The following is a 26,869-nucleotide window of genomic DNA, read 5'->3' as shown; positions in this document are numbered from 1 at the left end:
TCGATATTATCAGCGTGCCTATTACCACAAGTTGTGATCATTATTTTTGTCCTTAGCACACATTTTTTCCTATCAGAGAAAGGATCCCTTCATTTTGACCTTATTCTGGAAGGCCACAGTTGTGCCCTTTCCACAAATCATTTGTTGATACCACGGGAGTGTGAGCTTGGCTGCTATTGACACATCCATCTGCAAAACAAGGCTATCCGCAGAGGAGGTGCAAAGTGCCAGTGCCTGGGAATGAATCTGTCGGCATTTCAAGGACAAACGTCTTCCTGCCTACGGCCACTGAACTTCCAATCCAAAACTGGGGAAACATGTCTAGGCTTAGTTAAACCTTTTAATTACTTTTCAATTGCAATGAGAAGACTCATGTATTACCCTGCTGCTCTTGTCCCCTCTTTGTTTCCTCAGTGTCCCCCAGCCAGGAGACTGAGCCAGTGGTGTCCCTGTCCACTGGGGTCGGGTGCTGAACAGTGGGAAGGAAGGCTGGCCATGGTGGGCGAAGGAAGGGGCGTCTTTTCTGGCTGCCATGAATAGTGGGAGACTTTGTGCTGGTCAATACTTCCCAGGGCAGGTGACACGCCCTCACTAGGACATTTGTCTTGTGCATTTCCCAAGTGACAACAAGAAAAGGGTGGAGACATTAGCTCAGGCTCTGTGCACATGCCCAGGCTGATGACGGGGACCCAGGAGAGCAGACGGGGCTCAGCCTAGCATGGCCACTGTCCGGGGCTTAGATGAATTCTGGCCTGGACAGGATCTGCATCTCGTGCCTCTCGGTTCTCTCCCGGAATGTCATCCTGGAATCCTGTGATCTTCGCTCCCTAGAGAAAGTCAGAATAAAGTAGGAGGGAAAATAATTTTACCTGATGAAAAAGGCAGTAGAGAGGTTAAGAGATGGTAGTTGTGAAGAATGTATTAAAGATTAAACGACTGCACTAGATACTTCACATGGCAAGTGCCTGACGTCCTTCTCTGCTACTTGCAACCCTCCTTCCCGGCGGTCAGCACTTCCCGAGACAACCGAGACATCACTGGCCAAGAGGCAGGTAACTGCTATTAGCCCCATTTTACAGATGAGCAAACTTATTTATGGAAGTTAAATAACTTGTCCAAGGTCATGCATAGCTATAGATAAGCAATGCTAGGATTTGAACCTCAGACATTGGCATTAAGCTCAAGCCTTAAAGCATTCTCGATTCTATCGCCTATGGATTTCTCCACCTATTCCCTGTAGCTTGTGCAGGAAAACAGTTGAAAACAGAAAAATGTCAGTTGGAGGGATTTACGTTTAGCTCTGCTACTATTTATTCATATAACCTTGATAATGTCTTTTTACCTCATGAGCTTTATTTTGTGTGTCTGTAAAACAGTAATAATGCTCCATGTCCTACTATCACCACAGGATCAGATTGAGTTAATTCATGAGGAGACACTTTGACCAAAAGAAAAGTCTTCTAAATGAGCCATGATTAAGGCAGTTGCTATAGGAGGTGAGGTGGTGCAGGTGAAAGAGCACTGGCTGTGCCCTGAGCTTGGATTTGAACCTGTCACACTAGTGGAAACTTTCTGATTCCACGTGTCTCGTCTATAATATGGGAATTCTGTAACCTGCTGGGAGTTTTGGAATGAGGAACACACACGCTGGAATTCCAGCGTAGTGGCCATCCGTGTGTCTGACCCAGACAAGACCTCCTCTTACTTGCAGGGGAAACAGATAGAGCCACTGAAGACGCAGTAGACGAGGGGATTGATGGCGCTGTTTAATGCTGGCAGGTTCTGAATGATCACAGAGGCATAGAAGCGCTCCTTGGTGTCTGGAAGGAGGTTGAAATTGTCCAAAATGTCAAAGAGGAAGTATGGACTCCAACAGCAGATGAAGGCTGGGTGAGAAGAGAGACATTAGCACCATAGCAGGTCACACCTGAGGGGTCCATCTTGGTCTGCCCTGACTGGGGTTCCCTTGGAGGTTGTTTGGCATCTGGAATCACTCAGAAATATTGGAGTGCGTGTACTGTTTAGAACAGGCGTGTGTGTCAACACCGATGTCATCTTAACTTAAGCACATGCATATGCACATGCACGTGTATACATCCTACAGATGTATTTCTTTTTTTTTGTCTTTTTCGTGAACAGCACTCAGCCAGTGAGTGCACCGGCCATTCCTATATAGGATCCGAACCCGCGGCGGGAGCGTCGCCGCGCTCCCAGCACCGCACTCTCCCGAGTGCGCCACAGGCTTGGCCCCTACAGATGTATTTCTAAAACTGAGCAAATTTCCTGGAGCTGCTCTATCTGTAAAGGGGGCCTAATTTCTACTGTTGTGGGCTCTTCATTGAAAGCCTGGGCACAGCTGGGTATGGCCATAGCCTTTTATACTGCACGGTGCTGAAGAAAAACCAGTAAAATTATTGGGAAAATCTCTGGGAAAAGACAGAAAAACAGGAAGCTTGTTTACCAGATAGTGACTCCTGGTTTTAGGGCATGGAAGGGGGAAGCAGTGATTCCAATGTTTTCAAAGCATGGCTCAGTTCATTACAATATTCTAAATTTTCTTTTCCATCACTGAGTGGGACTCTCCAGAAAACACACACCTAAATCCCCTGCCCAAATCAGTTAGTATGCGTGAGACTCTAATTCTGTTTGGCTCCAGATCCTCAAAGGAAATGGGTTGAAAGTGAGGATCCAGAGTGTGGTGGTTAATTTTCTGTGTCATCTTGCCTGGGCCTCAGGATACCCAGATAGGTTGAAATCCTGAGTAGAACAAACAGGCTGAGTGAGAGACAATTTACTGTCTCTGCTTGACTATCTTTGAGCTGGGACTCTGGCCTTCTCCTGCCTTCGTGCGGAGAGTCAAACTGGAACTTAGACCTTCGGCTCTCCAGATTCTCAGCTCTTTGGACTCAGACTTGAACTAGAACTTACACCTTTGGCCCTCCTGGTCTCCAGCTTGCCAGCTGCAGATCTTGGGACTTCTCAGCACCCATGATCACATGAGCCAATTCTTTATATTCAATTGATCTCTCTCTCCTATTTTTCTGGAGGGCCCAGACAAATGCACAGAGATAAGCACTGCTGGTTGACTGGACCCGCACGTGCATCTCTTACTCTCTTGCCAGGCCCTCTCCACGCTGCTTCTCCCCCTTTCCCACCCATAGGATTTTTCCTCCAAGTAGGAGAACCTTAGCTTCTTTGGCCATTTGCATGCAGAGGCAAACTTCCTCCTTAACTGTGTGAAGGGGATTCTGTAACTTGCTGCAGAGTTTGGGGATGAGAAACTGACTCATGGTTTTCTTCGCCTAGACCTTGGCAGTGTATTAATGGAGAGTGATTTAAACACAAAGACCGCTGAGCATTCTGGACCCTGGGTGGCTAAGCCCAATGTTGGCCCAGAAGAGCGGTCCTGGGGCATCCAGGGGTGAAACTACCCTGTGTGTTTGTGTGGGAGCGGGGGTATTCTGGTTGCCACAGGGAAGCCAGTCCTCCCACATGGTATAGGCAGCCCAGCCAAAAACCCTCATCCTATGGCCCTTACATCCTTTGAATGCCCAGCTGGACATTCACATATGGGAGAACCCTGCTTACAATCACCCCACTCTAGAAAATTAAGTCTGTTTTATGTATGAACACAGATATTTTTAGTAAATGCTGACCTTTCCAAAAATGCAATTCCCTTGTAAATGGAGGAAAGATTACTTTTTTTGGTTTGGAAATTTACTAGGGTTTCTTTGCCTGCTCAGAAAATCAAGTTGCTGACAGCAATACTGCTTATATTTTTATGTCTCCATGAAAATACACCTGTATTGGTTTTTATTTGCAGCTGTTATTATGTCTAGGTATAAGCATCTGACTACATTATTCTTTTCGTGTAGCTGTGTCCAAGTATTTACATATTAAAACTGGTATTGTTTTATTATAAATTATTTTCTTGCTATCTCTGCTTTATATTATTTTGGAGCAGTATATTGATTTTTTAACAATTATAGTAGGTAGGTAGTATTATGTATGCATTTTATTTCAGGATGGAAAAGGAGCATTATTTGTTCTAGAAAGTGCCGTTTTAGTCTGATAGGTCTGTGAACACTTGCTGACCCTCTGTGGGCATTCGTGCTTGCAGACTGAAAGGATCCCACAGGGCCTGGGAGTATGTTTCCTGCTTTAAAAGGGCTGTGCTGGCTCTGGAACACCTGTGTGAGCATCCATTTCCCGACTCAACATAGCAAACATGCATCTCTCTGATTCTGATTGTCTGGGAAGACAAGTCTGTGATCTACTTTGGAAGGCTCTGAGAAGGGTTTTGAGCCCTGGCGGGTTGTATATGCTTTATCCCGAGTTCTGCCTGCAGTGTTGTTTTGTGCCCACGTTCTGCTGGCTGAGTCACTGTGTGTGTGCTCTGTTTGGCATTTTGCAGTTGCATTTTAGAAAGGTGAGAACGGACCATTCTGGTGATTTGACATGCAGCTAAGGTGACAGCTATGCTTTCTGAGAGCTTCTAAGAGCTGCCAGAATGGCACAGAGGCAGGTATTTGAGCTAAATAAAAAGGAAGTAGAACAAATCTCTTTTCTTCTTGCATGTCCTCATTCATTAACAAATGTTAGTTGAGCCATGTGTGTGGGACCCTACTTTAGACCTTGGTGATAATAACGTGAGTAACACAAAAGCAAAAGTCATTGCCCTCATGGATTTATTACTCCAGCAGGGGAGACAGACTATGAGAAAATCAATATATTTTCCACAGTGTCAAGTAGAAATTACGAACCGTGAAGAAAAATAAGGCAGAATAAAAACTAGAGGAAGGCTATTTAAAAAGCATTGTCAAGGAGGCCTCAGGGAGGTGGCCTTGTTGGGGAACAAATGAGGTAAAGAAGTCAGCCATGTGGCCATCTGAGAGCAGAGCATTTCAGACGGGAGACAGTGCAAGGTGACTTTACGGGTCTTCAGAGTAGAGAGAAAGGAAAAGGAAAGGGCAGAAGACAAGAGGATGGCAGGGCAGGCAAGGTGGCCATAAGGAGTGCTTGTGGTGGCCCTGAAATTAAATATCAAGCACAGATGGAATGCCACTTCCACCTTTCCTTTGCTTACGAACTTCAGGCCTGGGGAGGGTGTGCTTTAAAGGAAGTGACGGAGTCAACAGGGTGATGTGAACATCAGCTTCAGCAGGAAGGTCCTAATCAGATTTCCTCCGTATTATCCAGCTCATGACCTTGGGCAACTACACGCATGAAAAGAGGGATTAGGAACCAAAGGTCAGTGCTTGAAGGAGCCACAGACAGGCTGATGAGTCCCACATATTCCTTCCCAATCAGACATAGGTGGAAATGTCCTTAGACAAGCTCCTTTCCGGTGTGAGCTTTTGGTGCAAGCTTGCTTTTGGTATGTTCACATAGTTTTGCAACGCAGGGAATGACATGCTTACCAAGAATGATGACAACGCTATACTTGATGGCCTTGAGTTTTGCCCTTGAGATGAGCCCTCGGTTGAAGCTGGTGCACAGTTTCCCATCTGTAGATACGAGAGGGGAATGGTAAAATGAGGCACTCAAGGGGTGACAATTTCTGTTTCTGTTAATAGGAACATCGAAGGTTAGACCTGCATGTTTCACAGGGACAGACCACTTATATCCTGCTCACCTGTGCTCAGAAGGCCCTTTCTGGACCTTTTCAGAATAAAAATGGATCTGGGCTGGTTGCTAGACACCACTCAGTTTGCCCCTTAATAGAATATGCAAATGTTATGGGATGCCCAGACTCTCTCAAGAGACTTGGTCAGATGGCCTGAGCCGGCTGCAGCTGCAATGAGACCATGTGGCCCCCAGGGATGAGGCCTTCTCTGTGCAGGGCTGTTCTCTGAAACATCCATTTGGTTGCTTTGGCAACCTGGGCAAGGGAACGTCCCTAGAGTGTTTGCTCCAGACCAACTCATTCATCTAACTCAGAAACTCCACTCTCAAGAACAACTCAAGCCAGGGGTATCAAAGAAACTCCCAAATAGGAGCCCAGATATAAATTTAATCATATGTGGGTTGTTGCCTGATGGTGAGACACTCAAGGGGTGAGTATAAGAATCCACTAGAATATAAGCTCTATGAGGACAGGGGCTTTGTTATCTCTACTCCCGTGACCTATAAACACATTGAAGGATTCAGACATATTTGTTGAATGAATCAACACCAACCTCTTATTAGTGAAGAAGTAGTGGTAAAACAACGGTTGATTAGGATGCCAGAATTCAGTGCAATAGATAGATCTTAATAAAAGGAGTGGTAGACAGCAAATTTGGGGATAAAAACGTTGGACATGGGATCCCTTCTTGCCTCTGTGGAAGAGTTTTTACTGACGGGGCTTCCGCCAGCCCATAAGGCACCTTTGCGAAAGTGAGGAAAAGGGGTCCTTCCTCTGGATGGGCCAGGCCCACCCAGAGCACACACTCAATGAGGGTTGCTAGGACCAGAGGCCAGGTCCTGTGCCCCTCAGCCGGGTGCCACTGAGTGGGGCTCAATGCACACAGCCCTGGAAGTCCCCAGGTCAGGGGCCCTCCTGTGTGCCTAAGTCACGTGGGCAGGGATGTTCTGCACTAGAGAGGTGAACTGTGGTGTTCAAGGTCCTCAAAAGTCCTCACTATACTGCTCAGATTTCACATTTGAAGTTCATTTTAATCCCCATGGAAACTGGCCACAAGTTTACTTTTGCAATATTCATTCAATCCCATCTTCACTCCAATCCAAGAAGCATAGCCCATCTGCTAAAAGGTAAGGACTGTATAGAAAGGCTAAAACAGAGTTGTTGTTCTCTGGAACTTTCAGTGCAGCAGGAAAGATCACACACTCTCCACAAGGCGAGGTGGGACGGCAGAGATGCAAACCAGCTGTGAACACAGGAGAGCGCCGTCCCTCACCGCTGCACTGGGAGATGCAAGGGCATCGCGTAAACTGCCAGCGACATGCGAGGGATTCCAAAGGCAAAGACAGGGGTGCGGGCCTGGGACTGGGAAAGAAAGATGTGGGAAGCAGAGGTGACATCCTCAGCCAAGACATGGAACAAGGAAACGTAGGATGTGTTCAGACCACACTGAGTCATCTTGCTTGGCTGCAGCCTGCAAGTGTGTGGGGTTTGAGGGTGAGGAGAAGGACTGAGGGAAAACTGGGGAGACCCTGAATGTCTTGTGAGGAGGTGCCAGCCAATTCCTGAGGCAGCAGCAGGCCATGGAGGCTTTTGAGCATTTTTCAGTGTGAGGATTTACACATCGGAGATGATGAACCGTTATCAGGAATAACAGGAGTAGGAGCTTTTTAGGTGCAGAGGACTACAATAATAATTATAATTGATTTGTTTTTCTTAAAGTACACCCTGTAAGGCCACTCTTGGGTACTGTTAGGGTCCTCCAATTATTCTGTGCATTTCATAGCATAACAAAACTGTGGCGACGTAAGGAAAGCAACTGCTTCAGTAGTATTTACAAAAATGGCTCTCAACTGGGGGTGATTCCACCTTGCAGGGGACTTTTGGCAATGTCTGAACACATTTTTGGTTGTCACAAATGTGTACATGTGTGTTACTGGCATCTAGCAGGTCGAGGCCAGGGATGCTGGTAAACATTCTTCAATGCACAGGACAGTCCCCGCAACAAATGATTATTCAGTCTAAAATGTGAAAGGTGCTGAGGGTGAGAAATCCTGACCTCCAGGATGGTATCTTGGGAGGGATACTGGCTTCAGGATCAGACCTGACACATTCTTCAGCTCTAACAATGACTAGCTGAGTAACCTCAGGCACATTGCTGAAAGTTCCCAGCCTCAGTTTCTCCACTTAAAAAATGAGGCACAGAACACCAAACTCACCGAGTTACTCTGAGGATGAAAATAAAAGAACACATTCAAGGTTACAAGCCCCGTGCTGGAAATGTCAGCTGCCTTATCAGTTGGGATGAATGAGGTATTAGCAGTGCTATTTTCCGGGGGAAATATGAGCTCTCTTTATGGAAGTGAACAGAAAGTATTACTACATTAGATTGTCTACTCTACAATGTTGTCATCCGTACAGGATTATATACAGCAGAAAATGATCAGGGTGGGATTGTACCCACGGGGGGGCAAGTAAAGAAGATAGCAGACCAAATTCTATCCTTTCAAAGTGTCCCCATTTGCTGGTGCTAGGTAACAGCTGGCTCCTAAACAGCATGGCTCTGCAGACTAGTTGGTCTTTCAGGAAAGTTTTCAAGAGTGACATTTGTGCTGTGAAATCTGTTTAAAATGGAAATTCACAGAACTTTCCACAGGGCAACTGGGTGACAATATAATCAACTACGTGCCCTCCGATCTCCCAATGAGATTAGTGAAAAGTGTCTTTAATCTGACCACTGCAGGAAATGCAAAGCCTCCAGCTTCTAAAGATGGTTCTTCAAAGAGAGCAGAGCTACAAAATGCCAGTAATTCTCCTTTATTGGGAGATAAAAGGATTATTTCTACTCAGGCCTTGATGCTGAGCTGGGGTGAAAAGCAGTTAAATTCAGCTGTCACTGAGCATTACTAGCTTGGGTAGCTTCAAGGCAGCAGGTCCATTGGATTTGGGACTGGAAGCAACACACTGACTTGGACTGTTTTAGTTCCAAGCACATCCTAAAGGTGGGCCATGCTGGAAATTTAGTCTCCAAATGGCCAGTTCTGGCTTCTCGCCTTCCCAAAGCCTCAGGCCTCGTGCAGAGACCCTGGAAACTCCTTCACGTGGGCCGAGTACCTGAAGCCAGAGCAGTTGGTGCCTTGGGATTTCAAACGGAGGCTGAATTTATTCTTTGGGGATGAGGGGACCCTTTTGTGGACTCCAGTGTAGGGAATTTATTTGGAAACAAGGAAGTCTAATTAGTAATATTTAAAATAAATATGTTTTATATGTTGGGAATTTTATGTACTTGGGCTGACTTTTATTTATTTTTTTTTATTTTATTTTTTTATTTTTATTTTTTTTTTTTTTGTCGTTTTTTCGTGACCGGCACTCAGCCAGTGAGTGCACCGGTCAGTCCTATATAGGATCCGAACCCGCGGCGGGAGCGTCGCAGCGCTCCCAGCGCAGCACTCTACCAAGTGCGCCACGGCTCGGCCCTTGGGCTGACTTTTAAAATTAAAGATTCTTAACAGTCTTTCCTGATTTCTAAAACTTTTGAGACTTGAAATTCATTTCTGAATAGTAATGGCCTCTTTATCTGCATGTATCACCTGAACGCTCCCGGAACCCAGCAGTTAAATATGTTCCGCACATTAGGTCTCATCTGCTTAGCTGCGGGACTTCAGCCATTTCCTTCCCAGGGTTTTTTTTGGCCCTTTAGTTTTTCTGGTAGACCCAAGGGAGTGTCTCAGTGTTCCAGGATCTGCCCGGGCCACGGCCTGTGCCTCTGCAGTGACTGTGACTGGATCGTGCCTTCCACGGTCACTGCAGCTGCCCCGGGCAGCCCCAGGCCACTCCGCACAGACCTGCTCTTTGTTGGGGACCTCCTTGGAGGGGCTTTGGCTGGGCGTCATCTGCCCGGCAGCCACTGTCACTTCCAAGCCACCCCTGTGAGTTCCCTTTGTGACTGCTGTGCCCTTGGATGGTTGCTGGGTTCTTGAGCGCCCCTCTCCTGGCCTCACTCGCGTCCCTGGGCTGCGGATTACTCAGCACCACTGCTCCGGCCCGGGGGACACCTGCTCCCCAAGTTCCTCTGCCAGGAAGCAAGGAGAGGCCTCTCTCCTCTGCACTTGCCTCTCCACGCCTGCAGCAGAGCCGCCTGCGCCCCCGGGGACTCGGCTTCTCCAGTGTCACCCTCGGCTTCTCCTCCCCAGTGCCCACAGGGCGCCACAGCAGTCAGCTGGAAGGCTCTTCAGTGACCCAGAGCTGACCCTTTGACCTCAGGCCTCGTCCTGGTTTTCACTCACTGGGCCTGACCCGTTTCCAGGGTATTTCTACTTTCAGGGAACCTACTGTCCCCTTCTTGTCACCTGAGGTGCTCTCTCTCTCCCCGTCAGCTGCACGTGCCGCGTTGTCTCTGGAGGTTTCTAGCCCAGAGCAGACGGAAGGCCACAGCTAGCTTCCAGGTTTCCCCTAACTCACCACTCAGCCTTTCCTGTGCCTCAGCTCCTCGGCTCAGGTGCAACGGGACTCATTATGCAGAGACAGGTGAGCTGTTCTCCCACCTGCCCCGGCCACACGTCCCCGAGACTACATTTCCCTTTCATCAGCGTGTAGTCATGTGACTAAGTTCTGCCTCAGGCAACATGGGAAGAATCACGCTGCCATGCCCAGACCCGGCTCAGATGCAGCACCTGGGTAATACTGCACTGTCTCCCCCGACCCCTGCCTGCTGCAGGGAGATGCTGAGGGACACCTCGGCAGCGCTCTGTTAAACGTGGCAGAATCTCCACCTGCTTGAACTGCTGAATGACCGTGTGGAACAATGCCTGACTCCTTGCCCTTTACAGCCAGCTGGACTTTGAGCAAGAAATAAACTACTATTTCATAAGGCTACTGATATTTTAGGGTTTACCTGGCTGCTAATCTTGTCCTAAGTGAAGCAAAAATTGGCACCTTGTATGCAGTGCTGTCTTAACAAAAACCTAAAAGGAAGGAAACTGAGGCAAAGAAACTGAGGGTGGAAGCTGGGATACGGGAGATCCATTCAATAGAAGTGTCACACATGATGGCTGGGAAGACAGACTGTGTGCCTGCTGAGCCTGGAGCCCAGGGGACACCACAAGATCAGTAAACTGAATGTTAATAGTGTATACTGATTGCCACCAGTTGTGTTTAGCTAGTATGGGAAAAAAGAAATGAACTTAGAAAAGAGTTCGTTGGCTAATGAGCAAAAATGAGAGGGAGTCAGGGAAAATCTCCAAATTTGGGGTTTTGTAGAGTTGCAGATGCCAACTGCTTCTAGTCCCCAGAAGTACTGGCTACATGCTTTGTGTGCCCAGTGCAGAATGAAACTGCAGGCAGAGCATTAAACCAAATGGAGCCCCTTCTAAGTGTGCTGGTCCCAGCCAGTAAAGCTGGCCTTGGTCCCCTGATTTGGGGACTTACATTAAGCTGTAACATTGAGAGGTTTGACCCAGCAAAGATCCATTGAGACTCATCCTTGAGGCAAACATTGGGGTAAGAATGTGGCCTGCCACCTGTTTCAGATGACCTCAAGCGAGCTTCCAATAAGTTGAGAGATGGGGATTGGGTGAGGAAGAAGAGAAGCAAACCAGACCAGAGAATTAGACAGTCGTCCCTCGGTATCGGTGGGGGATTAGTCCAGGATCCACCAACCCCTCCGACCAGGTATCCCCAAATCTGCAGATACTCCAGTTCAGCAGGCCACCTTGCAGAACCCATGGATATAAAAGGTGGCCCTTCGTGTATGTGGGTTTCATATCCCGAGAACACTGTACTTTCAATCTGTCATTGGTTAAAAAAGTCCACGGATAAGTGGATCTGTGCAGCTCAGACCTGTGTTGTTCAGGGTCAACTGTATTAAGAGAGACTCTTTGGATATGGTTGCTGGCATGTGAAACTGACTGGGAGCAAACAGATCAGAGCCTGCTATGTTTCTGAGGAAATATATTACCAAGACAAGCCATGAGAGTTTTGTCTTTGCCAACACTTAGAACTATCAGACTTTAACACTTTCACCAATCTTGCGGGTGGAAAACTACATCCAGCTGAGGTTGACACATGCACCATCCTGATGATTGTGGGGTTGAGGGTCTTATTTTTGGCCATTCCTGTTTCTCCTTCTCTGAAATGCCTATTTGTGTTTTGCTGATTTAAAAAATCTTTTTAAAATTGATTTTTAGCAGTTTTCACATATTCGGAATATGAATTTTTTCCTGGAATGTGCGTTACAAATAGCTTCTCCCATTTTGTAAGCTGACTTTTAAAATGTTAACAAAGTCAAAATTATCTGTATTTTCTTTTATGGTTTCATACCTTTTTACCCCAATGTCATAAAGATATCACCCAACATCTTTAAAGAGCTTTAAAGGTCTGAGTTTTCACATTTAAGTTTCTAGTTCCCCTGGAATTTGTTTTTGCCCGTGGATTGAGGTAAAGACCCAATTCATTTCTTTCCCTCTGTCAGAAGGCACTTGATGGGTTCTCGTGCACGTTCAAGTCTGTTTGGGGCTGTTTTAGTTTCTATTTGTCTGTTGTCTTGTGCCGACGCCACACCTGTCCATCACTCTGACTTTACCACAGATCTTAACATTTGGTGCAGCGAACCTCCTCTACCTCGTTCTACTCCAGGAACGTCTTGGCTGTTCTTGGCTCTTGACTTTTCCATGCATATTTTAAAATTGGCTTGTCAAGCTCAATAAAATATTTCAATTCAATTTTGATTGAAATTGAATAAACATGTAGATCAGTTGGGAGAGTTGATGTCTTTTTTAATATTAAATCTTAGAATCCATGAACGTGTTGTAATCTTCGTTTATTTGCATTTTTACATTTTTCTTGCACATCTTTTGTTAAATGTAGCCATTTGTAGAGAAGCCATTTTATCTACAGTTACTGATGCAGAAGCTGATACTTTGAGCAATGAATGGGCTTCTCTTAAATTCACTGAGGTGGAACATATATACGACTCTAACCTAGTTCCCAGTCCATAGCTTCTACCTTCACCCCATTCTGCCTCATTTAATTTGAAACATGCAGTTTGGATATAGCATGGATACCATCACATCTGCAAGCCATTATGGCTGGGCACTGCTGTATCCAGATATGTGACACTTTGTCTACTGCATGCTTGTGCCTCCCCAGCCTCCTGCTCTCTGTCATGCAGTGGATGTTTCTATAAAAGGCAACATACAATAGTGGAAACCTCATCTCCTCTACCTCTCACTCTCCACACTTGTTTGTGGCAAGTCTTTAGATCATTTATAAAACAGTTCTTTTTCATTTTATTTCTGTCAGCCTTTGAGTGGGAGAAAATAGACATATTTGCCAGCAAGAAGAGTGGTTTTTACACTAAGGATGGCTTGAATTTTTCAGCCAGTGTTTACAAAGTGAGCTTCTGTTCACACTAATCACTGCTAATGTCCCCTTGTTGTTGAGTAATAATTCTGGCATGCTTAACACTGCTGGAGATTCTATTTATCAGCCAACTCCAGAGCTGCTTGGCTGTAATGACAGACAGGAAAGCAAGTGGCTACCATTTAAGAATAAGATACCGAGAGTATATGAGCTTTTGAGAATACCAGCTGCCCTCATTCCAGAAGGAGGCCGCTGATGGTAATAAAGGTATAGAAACCTAAAAAACAGGTTTAATAGAAATATTATATAGGCGTATTAAAGAATAAAAATGGACCGTAGCCATTTCCACCTTTGGAGAAGGGGTGACGGCCCACTGTATATCAGCAGGAAGCAAATCTCTAAGTGACTTTGTACCATTTTAGAGACTGGAGATCTGGGGAGCCCAAGAGTTCAGAGGCTGGAAAATGCAGTAGAAGGGTGATGTGGGGGACTCTGGAGGGAATAGAAGAGCTGTATGAGGTGAGACAGTGAGGGTGAGAGCCCAGAGGTACAGGCAGGTAGGAGCATGCCGGCCTCCTGGAATTGGTAGAACTCACAGGACCAGGGTTTACAGCAATCTCATTTAAATCAGAAAGTACAGGAAGACCTCAGCTACCTCAACAAAATTGGGCCCTGAACCTGCCAGTCATGGCTCACATTTTAGATTTTAGATATGTCAAAACAGAAATTTCAGGAGATGAGACTGGAGTAGTGCTCCAAAGGCAGAACGCTGAGGGAGTGTCATGGAGTGGAAGCCACGCCAAAGACCATGAGTTTGGGATTTTAGTTAAAAAGAAAGTTTCCTTTTTTAAATTTTGAGCCCTTTTCAGTCATCTATCACTTCTTTTTCTATGACATCCTTCTTCCTTGTAGGCAGCCTGAATTAGGGGAGGAAACACAGGCTTTCTGGTCAATCATATGTGCATTTGAATCCTGGTCATGTCATGTGCTACCTCTGGAAACAAGAAAATTGCAAACCTTTGAGCCTGTCTTCCATCTGTAGAAGCCAGTTAATAACACCACTTCCAAGGGTTATGTAAGGATTAGAGGAGATAACACATGGAAAGGACCTAGTCTAGTGGCTGACAGTACCTGCTCTGTTTGTCCTTCTGTCTTGTCTGTCCGTGTTGAGAGACTGAATAAACAGACAGATGATGGTCAGTCAAATGTAAAAATAGAACTCTGACCCATACTCTGCAGCAACCAACCCAGAAAACCCGTTCCTTACCTCCAGTAACCATCTCATAAAGCCAACCTCCTATCTGTAACTCAGACTTGTAGGAAGTCAAACCACTATCTCTACTGATTAGTCCAGAAAGCCAAATGATAAGCCCTGTAAAATCTAGCCCAGATGGCCAAGACTTGACTAATAACTGACAGGTTCTCTAATGTTTGTCCTACTTCCAAATTAAAAGCAACTGGGGAAGCCAAATATGCACCCCTGACCAATCACATAGGACGCCCCGCTTCTAGTTGGCACACCATCAGCTGTCCCACGTCACCAGCCCAGTCAGCACACACCCGAAGCCTTCCTTTCTTTCACTACGAAACTTTCCCACGCCTCCCTCTGCCTGCCAGAAAAGCAAGTGTTGGTACCGACTCGCTTGTTATAGAAAGCTCTGAAAAAATAGCCATTGTCTGTTCTTATTTGGTTGGTCTTTTTATTTCCACCGTCTCTCTGTCTCTTTTTCTCCTGACTCTCCCCCTGTTGGAGAGAGTGTTTGTGTCTCCCCAAAATTCATTTCTTGAAGCCCTGGGCCCCAGTGTGGTGGTATTTGGAAATGGGTCTTTTGGGAGGTAATTAGAGTTAGATGAGGTAATGAGGGTGGGTCCGCATGATGAGATCAGTGCCCTTAAAAGAAGAGACATCAGAAAGTTTGGGCTCTGTCTTTCTGCCGTCTGAGGACACAGCGAGAAGGTGGCCACATGCAAGCCAGGAAGAAATCCTCACCAGGAACGGACTGGCCGGCACATTGATCTCGGACTTCCTAGTCTCCAGAACAGACAAAATAAACTTCTGTTGTTTAAGTCATCTGGACTGTGGTATTTTGTTGCAGCAGCCTGAGCACACTAAGACACCCACCTGCCCTGCCGTCCCCTCTGCCCTCTCCAGCCCCAGGCTCTGGACTTCCCTAAATCCTCTGATCTCACCACACTTGATCTGTCAACCATCAAACCAGGTCCATACACTCTGCTAAGTGACAACTCACTTAACCAGTATGTACTTGTGTCATGTACGTTGCTCAGTTCAGCCAACAAATGTACTTCTCCTGGGCTCTCCTAGAGAAAATATCTAAATGGAAAAGGACCAGCTCCATTGATGGGAATTTCAGGCATCACGGAAGCTTAGCAGGGAGGGGACTGAGGGCAGGTAGAGGCACCTTCTGTATCTCTCATATCATCAGCCTCTGGGTGCTTCCTCTTGCTGGCAGCACCTGATCCTACTTGGATATCAGGATACATTTCATCTTCGTGATGCCCATTGACTGCGTATGTAAGTTTTGAAAGTGCAAAAGTTTAGGGATTCATAGCTTCTGTATGTAATCAGTCTCAGCATGAGGACTTACTGGACCCAAGCATGAAATTTACACAGAGAAACATTGAAAATGTACTTTTTTAAGGGGGCTGAGTTGATGATTAAAAAAAAAAAAAGAATATCTCAAGTATATACAGCTAGTATAATACAGGCTGTTTACCCAGGCTAAAGGGCCACCAAGCTATTGTTTTGTATCATATGATTTATGCAATTGTAGAAAATTATAACATACAGTTAAGGAGAAAAAAAGAATAAAAATCAATTGAAATTCTGCCATTCAGAGATAATCACTATAATATTTAGCGTTTGTCCTTCTTGACATTTTCCAACGATCTGTCCAGCTATTATCTACACATGCACACATACATTCTGTTGTATAATATATATGTGTCACATATTTATAAAGGTGACACCACACTGCTCTCTCCTTAACCGAACACAGTGTGGGCCTCATTCAATGCCAGTAAGTATTCACTATACGGTAATTTTTAGAGTAGTAGTATTTCATTGCATGGCCGTATAATTATTATACTTAGTCCCTCATTGTAGGGTGTTCAGACCTTTACACATTTTTCCTGATTATAAATAATAGTTCTCATACTTTCTTTCCTTTCCCTTTCTTTCTCTGTCTTTTTCCCCTTCCTCCTTTCTTCAGTCGGAGTTTCTTTCCTTACAGCATGAGGCAGAAATCTAACCATCTTCATTCCCAAATAGTTAGGTAGCGGTGTCCCTGCTAGTTATTAAACAACTTCTATTTCCCTATCAATTTAACGTAGTTCATTATACCCTAAATTCTTGAGGTTTCTTTAGAGCTCCTGTTCTGTTCTTTATCCCTATTCATGTAATTCCATGATAAGGATATCTTGCTTCAACCATTACAGTATTTACTGTATTTATTCGATATCTGATAGAAGAATGCCCTCACCCATTGTTTTTCAGACAAATATTCTAACCTTTGGTCAGAGCCACTCCCACTGAATGAAGTCAACTGGTTTGGTTTATCTCTCTGGTTGCTCTTGCTTTTCTAGAAGAACCAGTGTGCAGACAGACACCAGACCGACGTGAGGGGAGGTCGGACCAGGTCTGCCGGCTGGGACCTGATGCAATCACGCAGGCTTGTGGATCCAGGAAGCCCCGCTCACACCTGCTAGAGGAAGACTTCTGCAAGGGCAAGATTAGCCAAGGGTTGGGTAACGTGGATTAGAGACTCACCTGAGCAGTTGGAAATCACTGCCTCGTGGGCTTTGCTCTTCATCCAAATAGTTCGAATCACAATGCCATAGATGACACTGTGAAGAAGACGAAAGAGAATATTAAACTGGCAGGTAGGTCCCTCCTGTGAGGACGCAGCGAGGACCACTCCCATTTCCCCGAGTGTGAGGTGGGGATGGTGGGTCTCTTAGCCACCTCCTGCGCCCTGTGCTTGCTGATTACAGAATCACAGCAGATCGACACTAAACGCAACCATAGAGATCAGTTGGATGTAGCTACTTCTTTCCTCACTGAGGGGCTAGGACCTGGTGAAGTTACACAGTTTCCTCAAGGTAACCCCGATGGTCAGAGGCAGAGCTGTGATTAGAATCTTTGGAGTCAGAGAGACCTAGGTCTCCTCCACTACTTGCTTGTCCTATGTCCTTGACTTTAGGCCATCTTTAATGTGTCTTCTTGATCCCTGCCTCTGCTGTTCATGTTTTTTTTGTGTGATTCTCTCCCTTTGAGTGTGGGCAGAGCCAGTGACTTGCTTCTAATCAATGCCACATGGCAAAGGTGATGGAATGCATGTGACTACTTAAGTGGAGCACCTGTCTTGCTGGTGTTTCTCTCCATTGCTGGCTTGGAAGAAGCAAACTGTCGTGAATTCTACCGCCACAAGATAATTAGTTCTGCTAACAACCTGAGGGAGCTTGGAAAAGGTCCTGCCCTGGTCGAGCCTCTGATGACCCCTGAGCCCTGGCTAACACCTTGACAGCTGCCTTGCCTCAGCAGAGGACCCACGTCAGCCACGTCAAGACTCTTGACCCACAGAAACAGACAGATAATAAACGAATATTGTTTTAAGTCACCAGGTTTATGCTAATCTGTTACGCAGCAATAGATAATTAATACACTGAGCGTCAGCCAAGACTCTGTAAAGTGGAGATAATAATACAAACTTCTTGAGTTTTTTGAGTATCAGATGTGACAGTACTTAAGGTGCCAAACACAGTGCTTGAAAATGAGTGGAGACTTATAAAATGTAATTTCTCTTTCCCTCTTTTTTGCCAGTTTTCACAGTATATCACACCCACTCTTGCATGATGTAATCTGTGCCTAACAGATAAAGTGTTAATGATTCAAAAGCATCAGGAAATTTTGCATCCTACTTCTCCTTTGATAAATATAAAAATTTATACCCCACTTTAATGTTACTTAACATTTCGAATATATTAAGCACCTTCACTAAAATCTTTGGGACAAGGCATCACTTTATTTTAAAACTGCACACCCTTCCCTCTTGAGAATCACTAATTTAAAAAAAAAAATCAGAGCTACAGTTGGCAGTAGCTGACAAAGCACTAATTGCTTTTAGTGCTCTTTAGAATATAACTTAGCTAATGACTGTCAGAACCCTCTGCTCCCTAATGGCCTTTTCCCATTCCTGCTCAGCGAACCCCTCTGAGCACTCCAGGAAAGCTCCAGGCCTGTCTGGAGCAACTCCATTCCTTCTCATACCTGCCCAAGGAATTTTTTGGAATTTCTATGCCTGCATTGAAGAAAAAAATGAGTAAAAAGTTATAAGTGAGTCTATTCTTGACCCCAGGTTGAATATCTGTTACAGCAAGGCAACTTCTTTCCCAGATAAATGAAACCCAAGGTGATGGAGTTTGGATGTGTTGTCACCTCCAAAACTCATGTGGAAATTTGGTCCCCAACGTGGCAGTGTTGGAAACTGATTGGTCATGGGGGCAGATCCCTCATGAATGGATTAATGCTCTCCTGGGGGAGGGGGATTAATGAGTGAGTTCTCACTCTGTTAGTTCCCATGAGAGCTTGTTGTATTTGGGACCCTGGCACCTCCTCTCTCTCTCTCTCTCTCTCTCTCTCTCTCGCTTCCTTTCACTATGCGATCTGCTTGTACCCACCAGCTCCCTGCCATTTTCTGCCATGAGTAGAAGCAGCCTGAGGACCATGCCAGATGCAGCTGTCCCAGAATCATGAGCCAAGTAAACCTCTCTTCTTTATAAATTACCCAGTCTCAGGTAATTCTGTTATAGCAACACAAAACGGACTAACACACAAGGTAAGATTGCAACCACCATGACATGTTAATGTTATGTGAGGATTGCAGCTGCAGTATTTAATTGATCAATAACTCTATACTTATTGACCATCAACCATATACACAATGGAAAAGCTAAGAAAGGTCTTATAGGTTAGGGATTTGGGTATAAGTCACACTTTCTTTTTCTACGTAGGACCAATCAGATGAGTGGGAAGCCCGTGCCAGCTTTGCTGTCAGCTCAGCCCACACCTCGTCACTGGGGTGGCCCTGCCATTCACTGCCCAACCAAGCTACTTCTTAGGGCATCAGAGAGACCTCTGCATTACGTTTGTCTCCTTCTTTCTTGCTTTATCTAATTAATCGCAGAGTTCTGTGGGCTGTCCCTTCAGAACGACTCCACTATCTGCACCTTCCTTTCCATCCCTGCTCTTCAGCGTTAGAGTGGAGCCTTCCGTCCTGTCCCATTAACTCTGTTGCTTAATATGGTGCTGGGCACCATGTGGTAATTGCTTAATATGTGTTGTGCTTTTTTGTTTCATACAAGTTCTTATTTTGTGATTTCACATGTGAACTGTGGGAAGAAGGGTTTATTGTCTCCGCTTTATGGATGACGAGGCTGAGGTCCCACAAGTAGAATGTGTTAGAGACAAGACTCAAATCGAGGTCTATTGGCCACCAAAGCTCTGATGTGATGTTGACAATGATATTAGTGATCAGCTCACCATGACAGCCAACCAAGAATGATGCCAGGTCCTTTCTGGAGATTATCTCATTGAATCTCTCCGACAACTGTATATAGTCAGTGCTGGTGTTATCCACATTCTCTAGAGGAGAAGACCGCAGCTTTGAGAGATTCAGTGACCTGCCTGAGTTTATGCAGCTAGAGGATGGCAGAGCTGGACCATAGCCATGGCCCTCTGACCTCACAGGCTTATCAACCAGTGTGTGACGTGTTCTCACAAGGAGGGTTCCCGGGCTCCTTTGTGGGATGTACTTGGGCCACATATGCTATATACGGCTCTAGTTACATCCCCCTGGAGGCCTTGCTTCATCCCTAGACCAGGTAAGCGCCCTCTGCTGTGGGTCCCACGGGACTCTCTACTTCATGCAACCCAACACTCCTCACACTGTTTTGTAACTTCTCCCCGAGTTGGCTGCCTATTCCGTTACTCAGGAAGATTCTTGAAGCCATGTACGAGGGTACTTCAAAAAGCTCATGGAAAGATTTGGATTATTTTTCAACTCTACTATTCCACAGATTTTTGAAGTACCCTCGTGTGTCTTGCCATTGCTGTATCCCCTTGCCTGGCCCATGTCTGGCAGGGAGTGGGTGCTCTACAGGTATTTCTAGAAATAAAGAATGAATGAAAGAGTCATAAAGGGTTGGGGACCACAAGCATATCTGTGCGGTTGGGTGCCAGGAGGCATCAAGGCAGAACCAATCTTTGGGGGAAAATGTATAAAACCAACTTGATGCTTAAGGGACTAAGAAAAATGTAAAGTCTTGGTATACACAATCCATTGGTACAGGGTTTGATGGGCTCTCAGGACACAGAAAGGCAGGGGGGTGCTCCTAGTGACTTGCCTAGTACCAGAGCTAACTGAGATGTGCTAAAGGCAGCAGAAAAAGAGGCCACACACTAAAGCCTTCAGTAGTTCAGATGAATTCACCACTGTCTGGGGTCAGCAAGTATGGACAGTTGGGTATCAGTCAGGATGCTTTTGGTAGCAAGTTACAGAAAACTCCCAACTCTCATTGGCTTAAGCAATCAAATCTTTTTTATCTCCCATAATTGCAACTTCAAAGGTAGGACTGGGTCGAGGCTGAACTTTAACCCCTTTTCTTTTCAGTGTAGGCGTCTTCCTAGGTCAGGCTGCAGCAGTTCCAGGTGTCAATCCAGACACACCAATGTCCGGAGAAGAAGAGAAGCCATTCTCGCCTGGGCTTCTTTCTTAAGCCTAGGGAAACCTTTTCCATAGCTCTTCAGAAGACCTTTCCTTGTATCTCATTGGCCAGAACTGGATTGATCGCTGTTCCTGAACCATTCACATGCCTAGGGAAGGGTTGCCATGAGCAGCTAAGTGTGAAAGTGGAATGGATGTTGCAGATTTAACCACACACATCTGGTCTAACTTAGCAACCTAGTAAGAAAGGCTTTTACAAAAGGCATTCTTCTTGCCACCTCTAGGGCAATAATATATAGGATGTCACTTCCTTTCCTGATGTGATGGGTTGACTCAGGCCCCTGCCATCTCCCTTGGCCTTGGGCCTCATGCCCGTGGTCAGTGCTGGCCAGGTCCCTGCAGCCCTTCTACCCACCATGGCCTTGTACTCCACCCACACGGCTGTACCAGCCTGACTTGGAGCTTTCCCACAGAGTGGTCCCCATGCCCCAAGCACAATAAATGGATTTTTCTCACATGTTACCAATCAGTACTCCATGACTAATGCACTTTTTTTACATGTTACCAATCAGTGCTCCGTGACTAATGTGCTTTTTTCCCCACTTATTCCTTTGCAATTGTTGTCCATGGATCTTTTCTCCATCTGCCTTTATCTCACAGAGATAAAATTGATAAGAGAATGAGAAATCAATTAGGTAGCAAGAAAATAAGCACAGCTAAAGTAAAACAATTACATGAGGGCTAATAACCTCCCCAGCAGCAATTACACAGTTATGTCAAGTGAATTCTGAAATAACGGGAGTTGCTTTGACCCAGAAAAGCAGTGATTTGCCTTTGCTGTCAGTCACTATGGTTTCACGTCCTGGGAGCCTGATTGAGTTGACAATGGAGCAGCTACATCTTTGTTCGTCCGCAGCTCTCCTGAGAGTTTCCACAGACGTACAGCTCCTTCCTTCCTCTCTCCTTCCCTCCCTCTCTTGTCCAAAAGCTCCTCCTCTCTTGTTCTTTCCTTTCCGTAAATTTATAAAGGAGCTGCCGTATACCCCAAACTGATCTAGGCACTATATAGACAGAAATTTCTGTATTGGGGTGTACACACGTGTGTGCGTCTGTGTGTGTGTGTGTGAGAGAGAGAGACAGAGAGACAGAGAGAGAGTAACATGACTCATCTGTTGTGTGACTGGTGCAGTTTATCATCCAGGCCTGCGTTGATCAGTCAGTCAGATGTTTACCAAGTGGCTGTTGTGAGCCAGATTTGGAATCCAGAAATTGAGACAGCAGTCTCTGCACTCATGAGATGCAGCCACACAAGCAGGCCATTTACACTGCCACGAAGTCTTAATGACAACAGGGACAAGGTGAGATTGGGGTTAGGGAGTGACCCCTGAAGCAGCAGTAGGTGGGGCTGGCAGGGACAGCTCCACCACGGAGTTTGAAATGAGACCCAAAGAGTGTGACCCAGTTTGCCAGAGGCCAGGCAGGGTGAGCCATGGCAGATGCTCAGCCGTGGGGAGTGACGCACAAAGGGGCACAGCAGGGAGAGGAGACAGTTTGCTGTGGCTGGAGCATGGAGCAGGGGCGCCAGTGCTCATGCTAAGCAGCCAGGGAGTCTCTGAGAAAGAGGAGCATTCTGGCCTGGTGGATATAAACTGTATGTCAAAGTACGCGTAGTAAAACAGTGTGGTATTTGTGGCAGAAGAGCCACTAATCTAGTTATTTGAGCTTTCTCTCCTTTTCTTATGTATGTCAATTGCTGTTAACTGAAAACAAAATAAAACCATATGATGAAGCAAATGTCAAAGTAGGGAAATATTTGTGACATATGAAAAAAGAAAAAGGTTATGGTTTAAATAATATTTCTAAAGATAGAGAATAGAGAAAATTACACAGAAACCACCAATGGGGGAAAGAACATATATGAGCACTTACAACGGTAATACGCATAATAGACATGATCAAGCTCATTTGTAAGTGCAGAAAAGCCACTAACGCAGGGACTCTGGCCTGTGAGTCCGCTAGGGACACGCGCACGTGCATGCGCAGGGCTGGCCAGCCTGAGCTGTTTCTTCGTCCACTTAGTCCTGGGACTAAGAGTGTCGCTTCACCTGAAAGCAGCGGAGGCAGCGCCACCGAGAGGGAGCCGGGGCTGTGCGGCGGGACGGGGGACAGCACAGCCTCCTGGGGGTCCCGCCGGCCGCTCTGCTCAGGGAGGGGCCGCTGCAGGAGGAGGCGCGGCCGTCCCCGGGAGCACGCGGCCCTGCGCGCACGGGGGACCGGGCCGGGGCGGGGGCGGCCGGTGTGGGAGGGCTCGGGGGCCGCGCCCGGGCTGTCCCCTTTAGCTCTGCACTTTTAAGGACACGAAGAAGCAAACAGGGCAGGCTGAAGGCAAGTTGGAGGAGAGGTCCTGGTGGAAAAAGCAGTGCGAACGCAGAGGGAGTTTCAGACAGGGACAGACGGCGGGGCGGACGCGCCGGGCACAGGAGGGGAGCCGGGCACGGGGGAGGGGAGCCGGGCACGGGGTACGGGAGCCGGGCACGGGGGACGGGAGCCGGGCACGGGGTACGGGAGCCGGGCACGGGGGAGGGGAGCCGGGCACGGGGGAGGGGAGCCGGGCAGAGGGGAGGGGAGCCGGGCAGAGGGGAGGGGAGCCGGGCAGAGGGGAGGGGAGCCGGGCACGGGGGAGGGGAGCCGGGCACGGGGTACGGGAGCCGGGCAGAGGGGAGGGGAGCCGGGCACGGGGGAGGGGAGCCGGGCAGAGGGGAGGGGAGCCGGGCACGGGGGAGGGGAGCCGGGCACGGGGGAGGGGAGCCGGGCACGGGGGAGGGGAGCCGGGCAGAGGGGAGGGGAGCCGGGCAGAGGGGAGGGGAGCCGGGCATGGGGGAGGGGAGCCGGGCAGGGGGGAGGGGAGCCGGGCACGGGGAGGGGAGCTGGGCACGGGGACCCGCCGGGCACAGGAGGGAGCCCGTGCGCCGTGCTGACAGCCAGGCCTACGGCCCGGCGTTGTCCCCGCTGCTGCGGCCCTCTCCTCGTCCACACCCTCTCCTAGTGCCCCGCGCTGCCTACGGCCCGGTGTTGTCCCCGCTGCTGCGGCCCTCTCCTCGTCCACGCGCTCTCCTAGTGCCCCGCGCTGCCTACGGCCCGGCGTTGTCCCCGCTGCTGCGGCCCTCTCCTCGTCCACGCGCGCTCCTAGTCCCCACGCTGCCTGCGGCTCCCCTTTGGTGGCCGGTCTAAATGGCCGTGTCCTGTCCTGCAAGCTGCCTCCAGCGTGCACGGAAATGTGGTGCTGACGTGTCCATTGGCCCAGAGGCCGGCGCGGCCTGCAGTCTGGCAAGCGGGCTCACTCCGTCCCCGGCCCGCTCGACCTCTGAGCGCGTGTTCAGCTTATTTTAGCCCTAGGTCTCCTCTTGTGAAAAGTTCAGGGCTGGACCATGTGATGAGTGACATTTCTCCCAGCTTAGTATTTTATACTATTGAAGACGAGCCATGAGCGAGAAAAGGTGATTCCCATAATGTCAGAAACCACTTGAAAAATACTCGACCGGTTTAACAACTAAAGAAATGAATGTGAAAACAATGAGATACTTATTTTCTAACCTCTCAGGTCACGAGGATTTAATAAAGAAAGGGCCTGCCTTCCACTGCTTGGGAGGAATCCGAGAGCCCTGGACGGCGTGGCGGGAGTAGGGCTTCTGCAGGCTTGTCCAGGCGCAGTTTGGGAGTCAGCAGCAAACGTCTGAGCATGAGCATCGTTTCTCATCTAGCAATTCCACCAGAATGTCGTGGAAGGAAGTAACTACACACTCAGTACAAGGATTTTTATCACAGCACATTTATACTGTCAAAAACCAAAGGCTGATCTTCCTCTGCCCAGGACATATTATGTGACACGTGGCAGGTTGGGGACACTCAGAAGGTGCAAGATCAGCGTGGCCCATAGACACGCTCAACACGCAGGTTTCTCCCTGCAGTCCCCCACCTCACCCGCACGTGCAGAGCCACCGGTGATCCTGCCGCAGGACCGAGGAGGTCACCTACGGCTCACCGTTGGCTGCAGGACCAAGGGCACATCCTGTGGTTTGGCTGGCAAGGCCTGGCACGAGTGAGCCTACCCCCAGCCACCAGATGAGCCCACTTCTCCCCCACTGGCACTGCCCGCCTGTCCTCTCACTGCCCCGCGCTCACGCTGACCTCTGGCCCTCAGGGAGCCGGCTTCCTCCCACCTCTTCCTTATCCTACCCGAATCCTCCCCGCCTTCAGAGGTGGCTTCCAAGAGGTGTTCCCTGCCACTCCCTGAGCCCACCGCACACACAGTCTAGCATGTTAGTGCATGGCGAATTTTTTGTTCAGTTTATTTCAAGTATGTCTATCTTTTCATTTACAGGATCACTGAAACTGGTGTTATGTGCTGTGTTAGAAAGGCTGCATGACATAGGAGAAAGAATAGAGTGTGAAATCAGACAAACCTGGACTTCAGGTCCTGTGTGATGCTGGATCCGTTCCCTAACCGCACTGAGCTTAAGTTTTACCATTCATAAAATGGGGACAACAGTAGTTATTCTACCGGGGTGTGCTGTGGCTAATGGGGTAATTGTTGGCCACTTAGCCAACGCCTGCCTTATAGCACACACCGAGTAAATGTGAGTCTGCTCCTCTGCACTCTACGCTGGAGGAGTCGGGTTTAACCCCTTCTGGCTTTACATAAAATCCTGTGGCCTGGCCAGTTCCCCCAAGGGCGCTAGGACAGTGAGTGTCCCGCAGACGAGGAGGGCAGCAGCGGGTGAGCCAGGAAAGCCCCCGTCGGGGTCCGGCCTGCTGGCCTCTTACCTGATGATTGTCAGAGGGATGAAGTACACCAGGAAAGCCACGATCGTCATGTACGGGGTCCAGTAGGAGTCGTCAGGCCACAGGGCCCAGCACTGCACTTCGCCGTTGGAGAGCGTCCTTTTCCCAAATATGATCAGGGTGGGAATGGAGAACAGGAAAGAGAGGCTCCAGGCGACCACGATCAGGACCTTGGCTTGCTTTTCTGCCCCAAGAAAAGAGAGGGCCGCCTGGGTATGTGGAAGCATCCTCTGGAAGCACACTTGAATTCTAGGTGGGAGAGCCACCCTGGACCTCTCAGAGCCTCCCAGAGCCTCAGTTTCCCTATGTGCAAAATGGGGATGATAGTGCCTGCACAGACGGCTGATGCAGAGATTAGAAAGAGAAGCTTGTGCAGAAGCTAGCACACTGCCTGGCATCAGGTTGTTGCTCCCCAGCTTCTGCTTCCCTGCTCCTCCCCTGATTTACCCACCTGCCTCGAGTGCCGATGCATTCATTCCTGTACTGTTAGGGGGCTGGGCTTGTACCCTGTGCATCTGACGTGCAAAACTGAGCTGCATCCACTAGCCTGAGGTCAGTCTCTGGTTACAGGGCAGGGATGTGGCCTTTGGTCCACCTGGCACCCTTCCACTGTGCTTAGCACTGCGGGGCACTGGGGCAGTCTTTGAGAGCTATTTGCCAAAGAGCCTTCTTTTCTTTGAAGGAATGGGGGAAGGGGGAATTGAGGGGCAGAGACAGAACACTGAGCTAGGTGCTTGAGAATAGGGTTTATTCAAACCAAGTCCTGAAGCCTCGTAACTTTGACTTTGCACAGTAAATTTGGGCTCTCTCTGATGCAATGTGCTGACCTTGGGCAAACTGTTCAGTCTCCACCTCAGTTCTTCCCCTTCAAGATAGGATGAAAACAATCTCCTCTGGCTATCTGAACAGGTCATGATGGGGCCCAAGAGAGGCAACTAACGTACACGAGAGTGCTTTTAAAAATCATCGGTTGTTGCAATGTGATGCTTTCTGCTAAGCTGGTGGAAGCTCCTCTTCTGAGCCCTCCCCTAGCCATGCTGTTGTGCTGCTTGGTCCTGGGACCCTCCTCTTCCCAGAGACAGGAGACCACCGCCCACTCTCCAACTTTCAAATTGGAAAGCAGGTGCGTGTCTTTGGCTGGGGGGTGGGGTGTAGAGTCACCAGGTGTCATCATAGAGAGGTGTAGGCTGCAGTCAAGAAGCTGTAAGTGAGGAAAATGCTAGAAGAAACGAGGGACTTAGGGGGAGGGGGGACGGGCAGAGGGTGGTTGGTGGATACGAAATAGTGGAGAGATGGGCAGCAT

The 26,869-nt window shown here is 47.8% G+C and overlaps 1 protein-coding gene across 2 annotated transcripts in view; it reads right to left on the bottom strand.

The window, feature by feature from the left end:
- Positions 1-736: 736 nt before the first annotated feature.
- The window catches only part of NPSR1 (neuropeptide S receptor 1), a 204,315-nt gene continuing 178,182 nt past the window's right edge, over positions 737-26,869 (bottom strand). For both annotated transcript variants that reach the window (XM_063115100.1, XM_063115101.1), the window contains 5 exons: positions 25,549-25,750; positions 16,770-16,846; positions 5,421-5,507; positions 1,706-1,886; positions 737-827 (listed from right to left, as the gene is read on the bottom strand). In XM_063115100.1, coding sequence (XP_062971170.1) covers positions 737-827; positions 1,706-1,886; positions 5,421-5,507; positions 16,770-16,846; positions 25,549-25,750 — 638 coding nt within the window. The remainder of the gene's footprint in view (positions 828-1,705; positions 1,887-5,420; positions 5,508-16,769; positions 16,847-25,548; positions 25,751-26,869) is intronic.

This window comes from Cynocephalus volans, chromosome 11 (genome assembly GCF_027409185.1).
Source record: "Cynocephalus volans isolate mCynVol1 chromosome 11, mCynVol1.pri, whole genome shotgun sequence".
NCBI lineage: Eukaryota > Metazoa > Chordata > Mammalia > Dermoptera > Cynocephalidae > Cynocephalus > Cynocephalus volans.
This window is presented reverse-complemented; position numbering and strand designations above follow the sequence as displayed.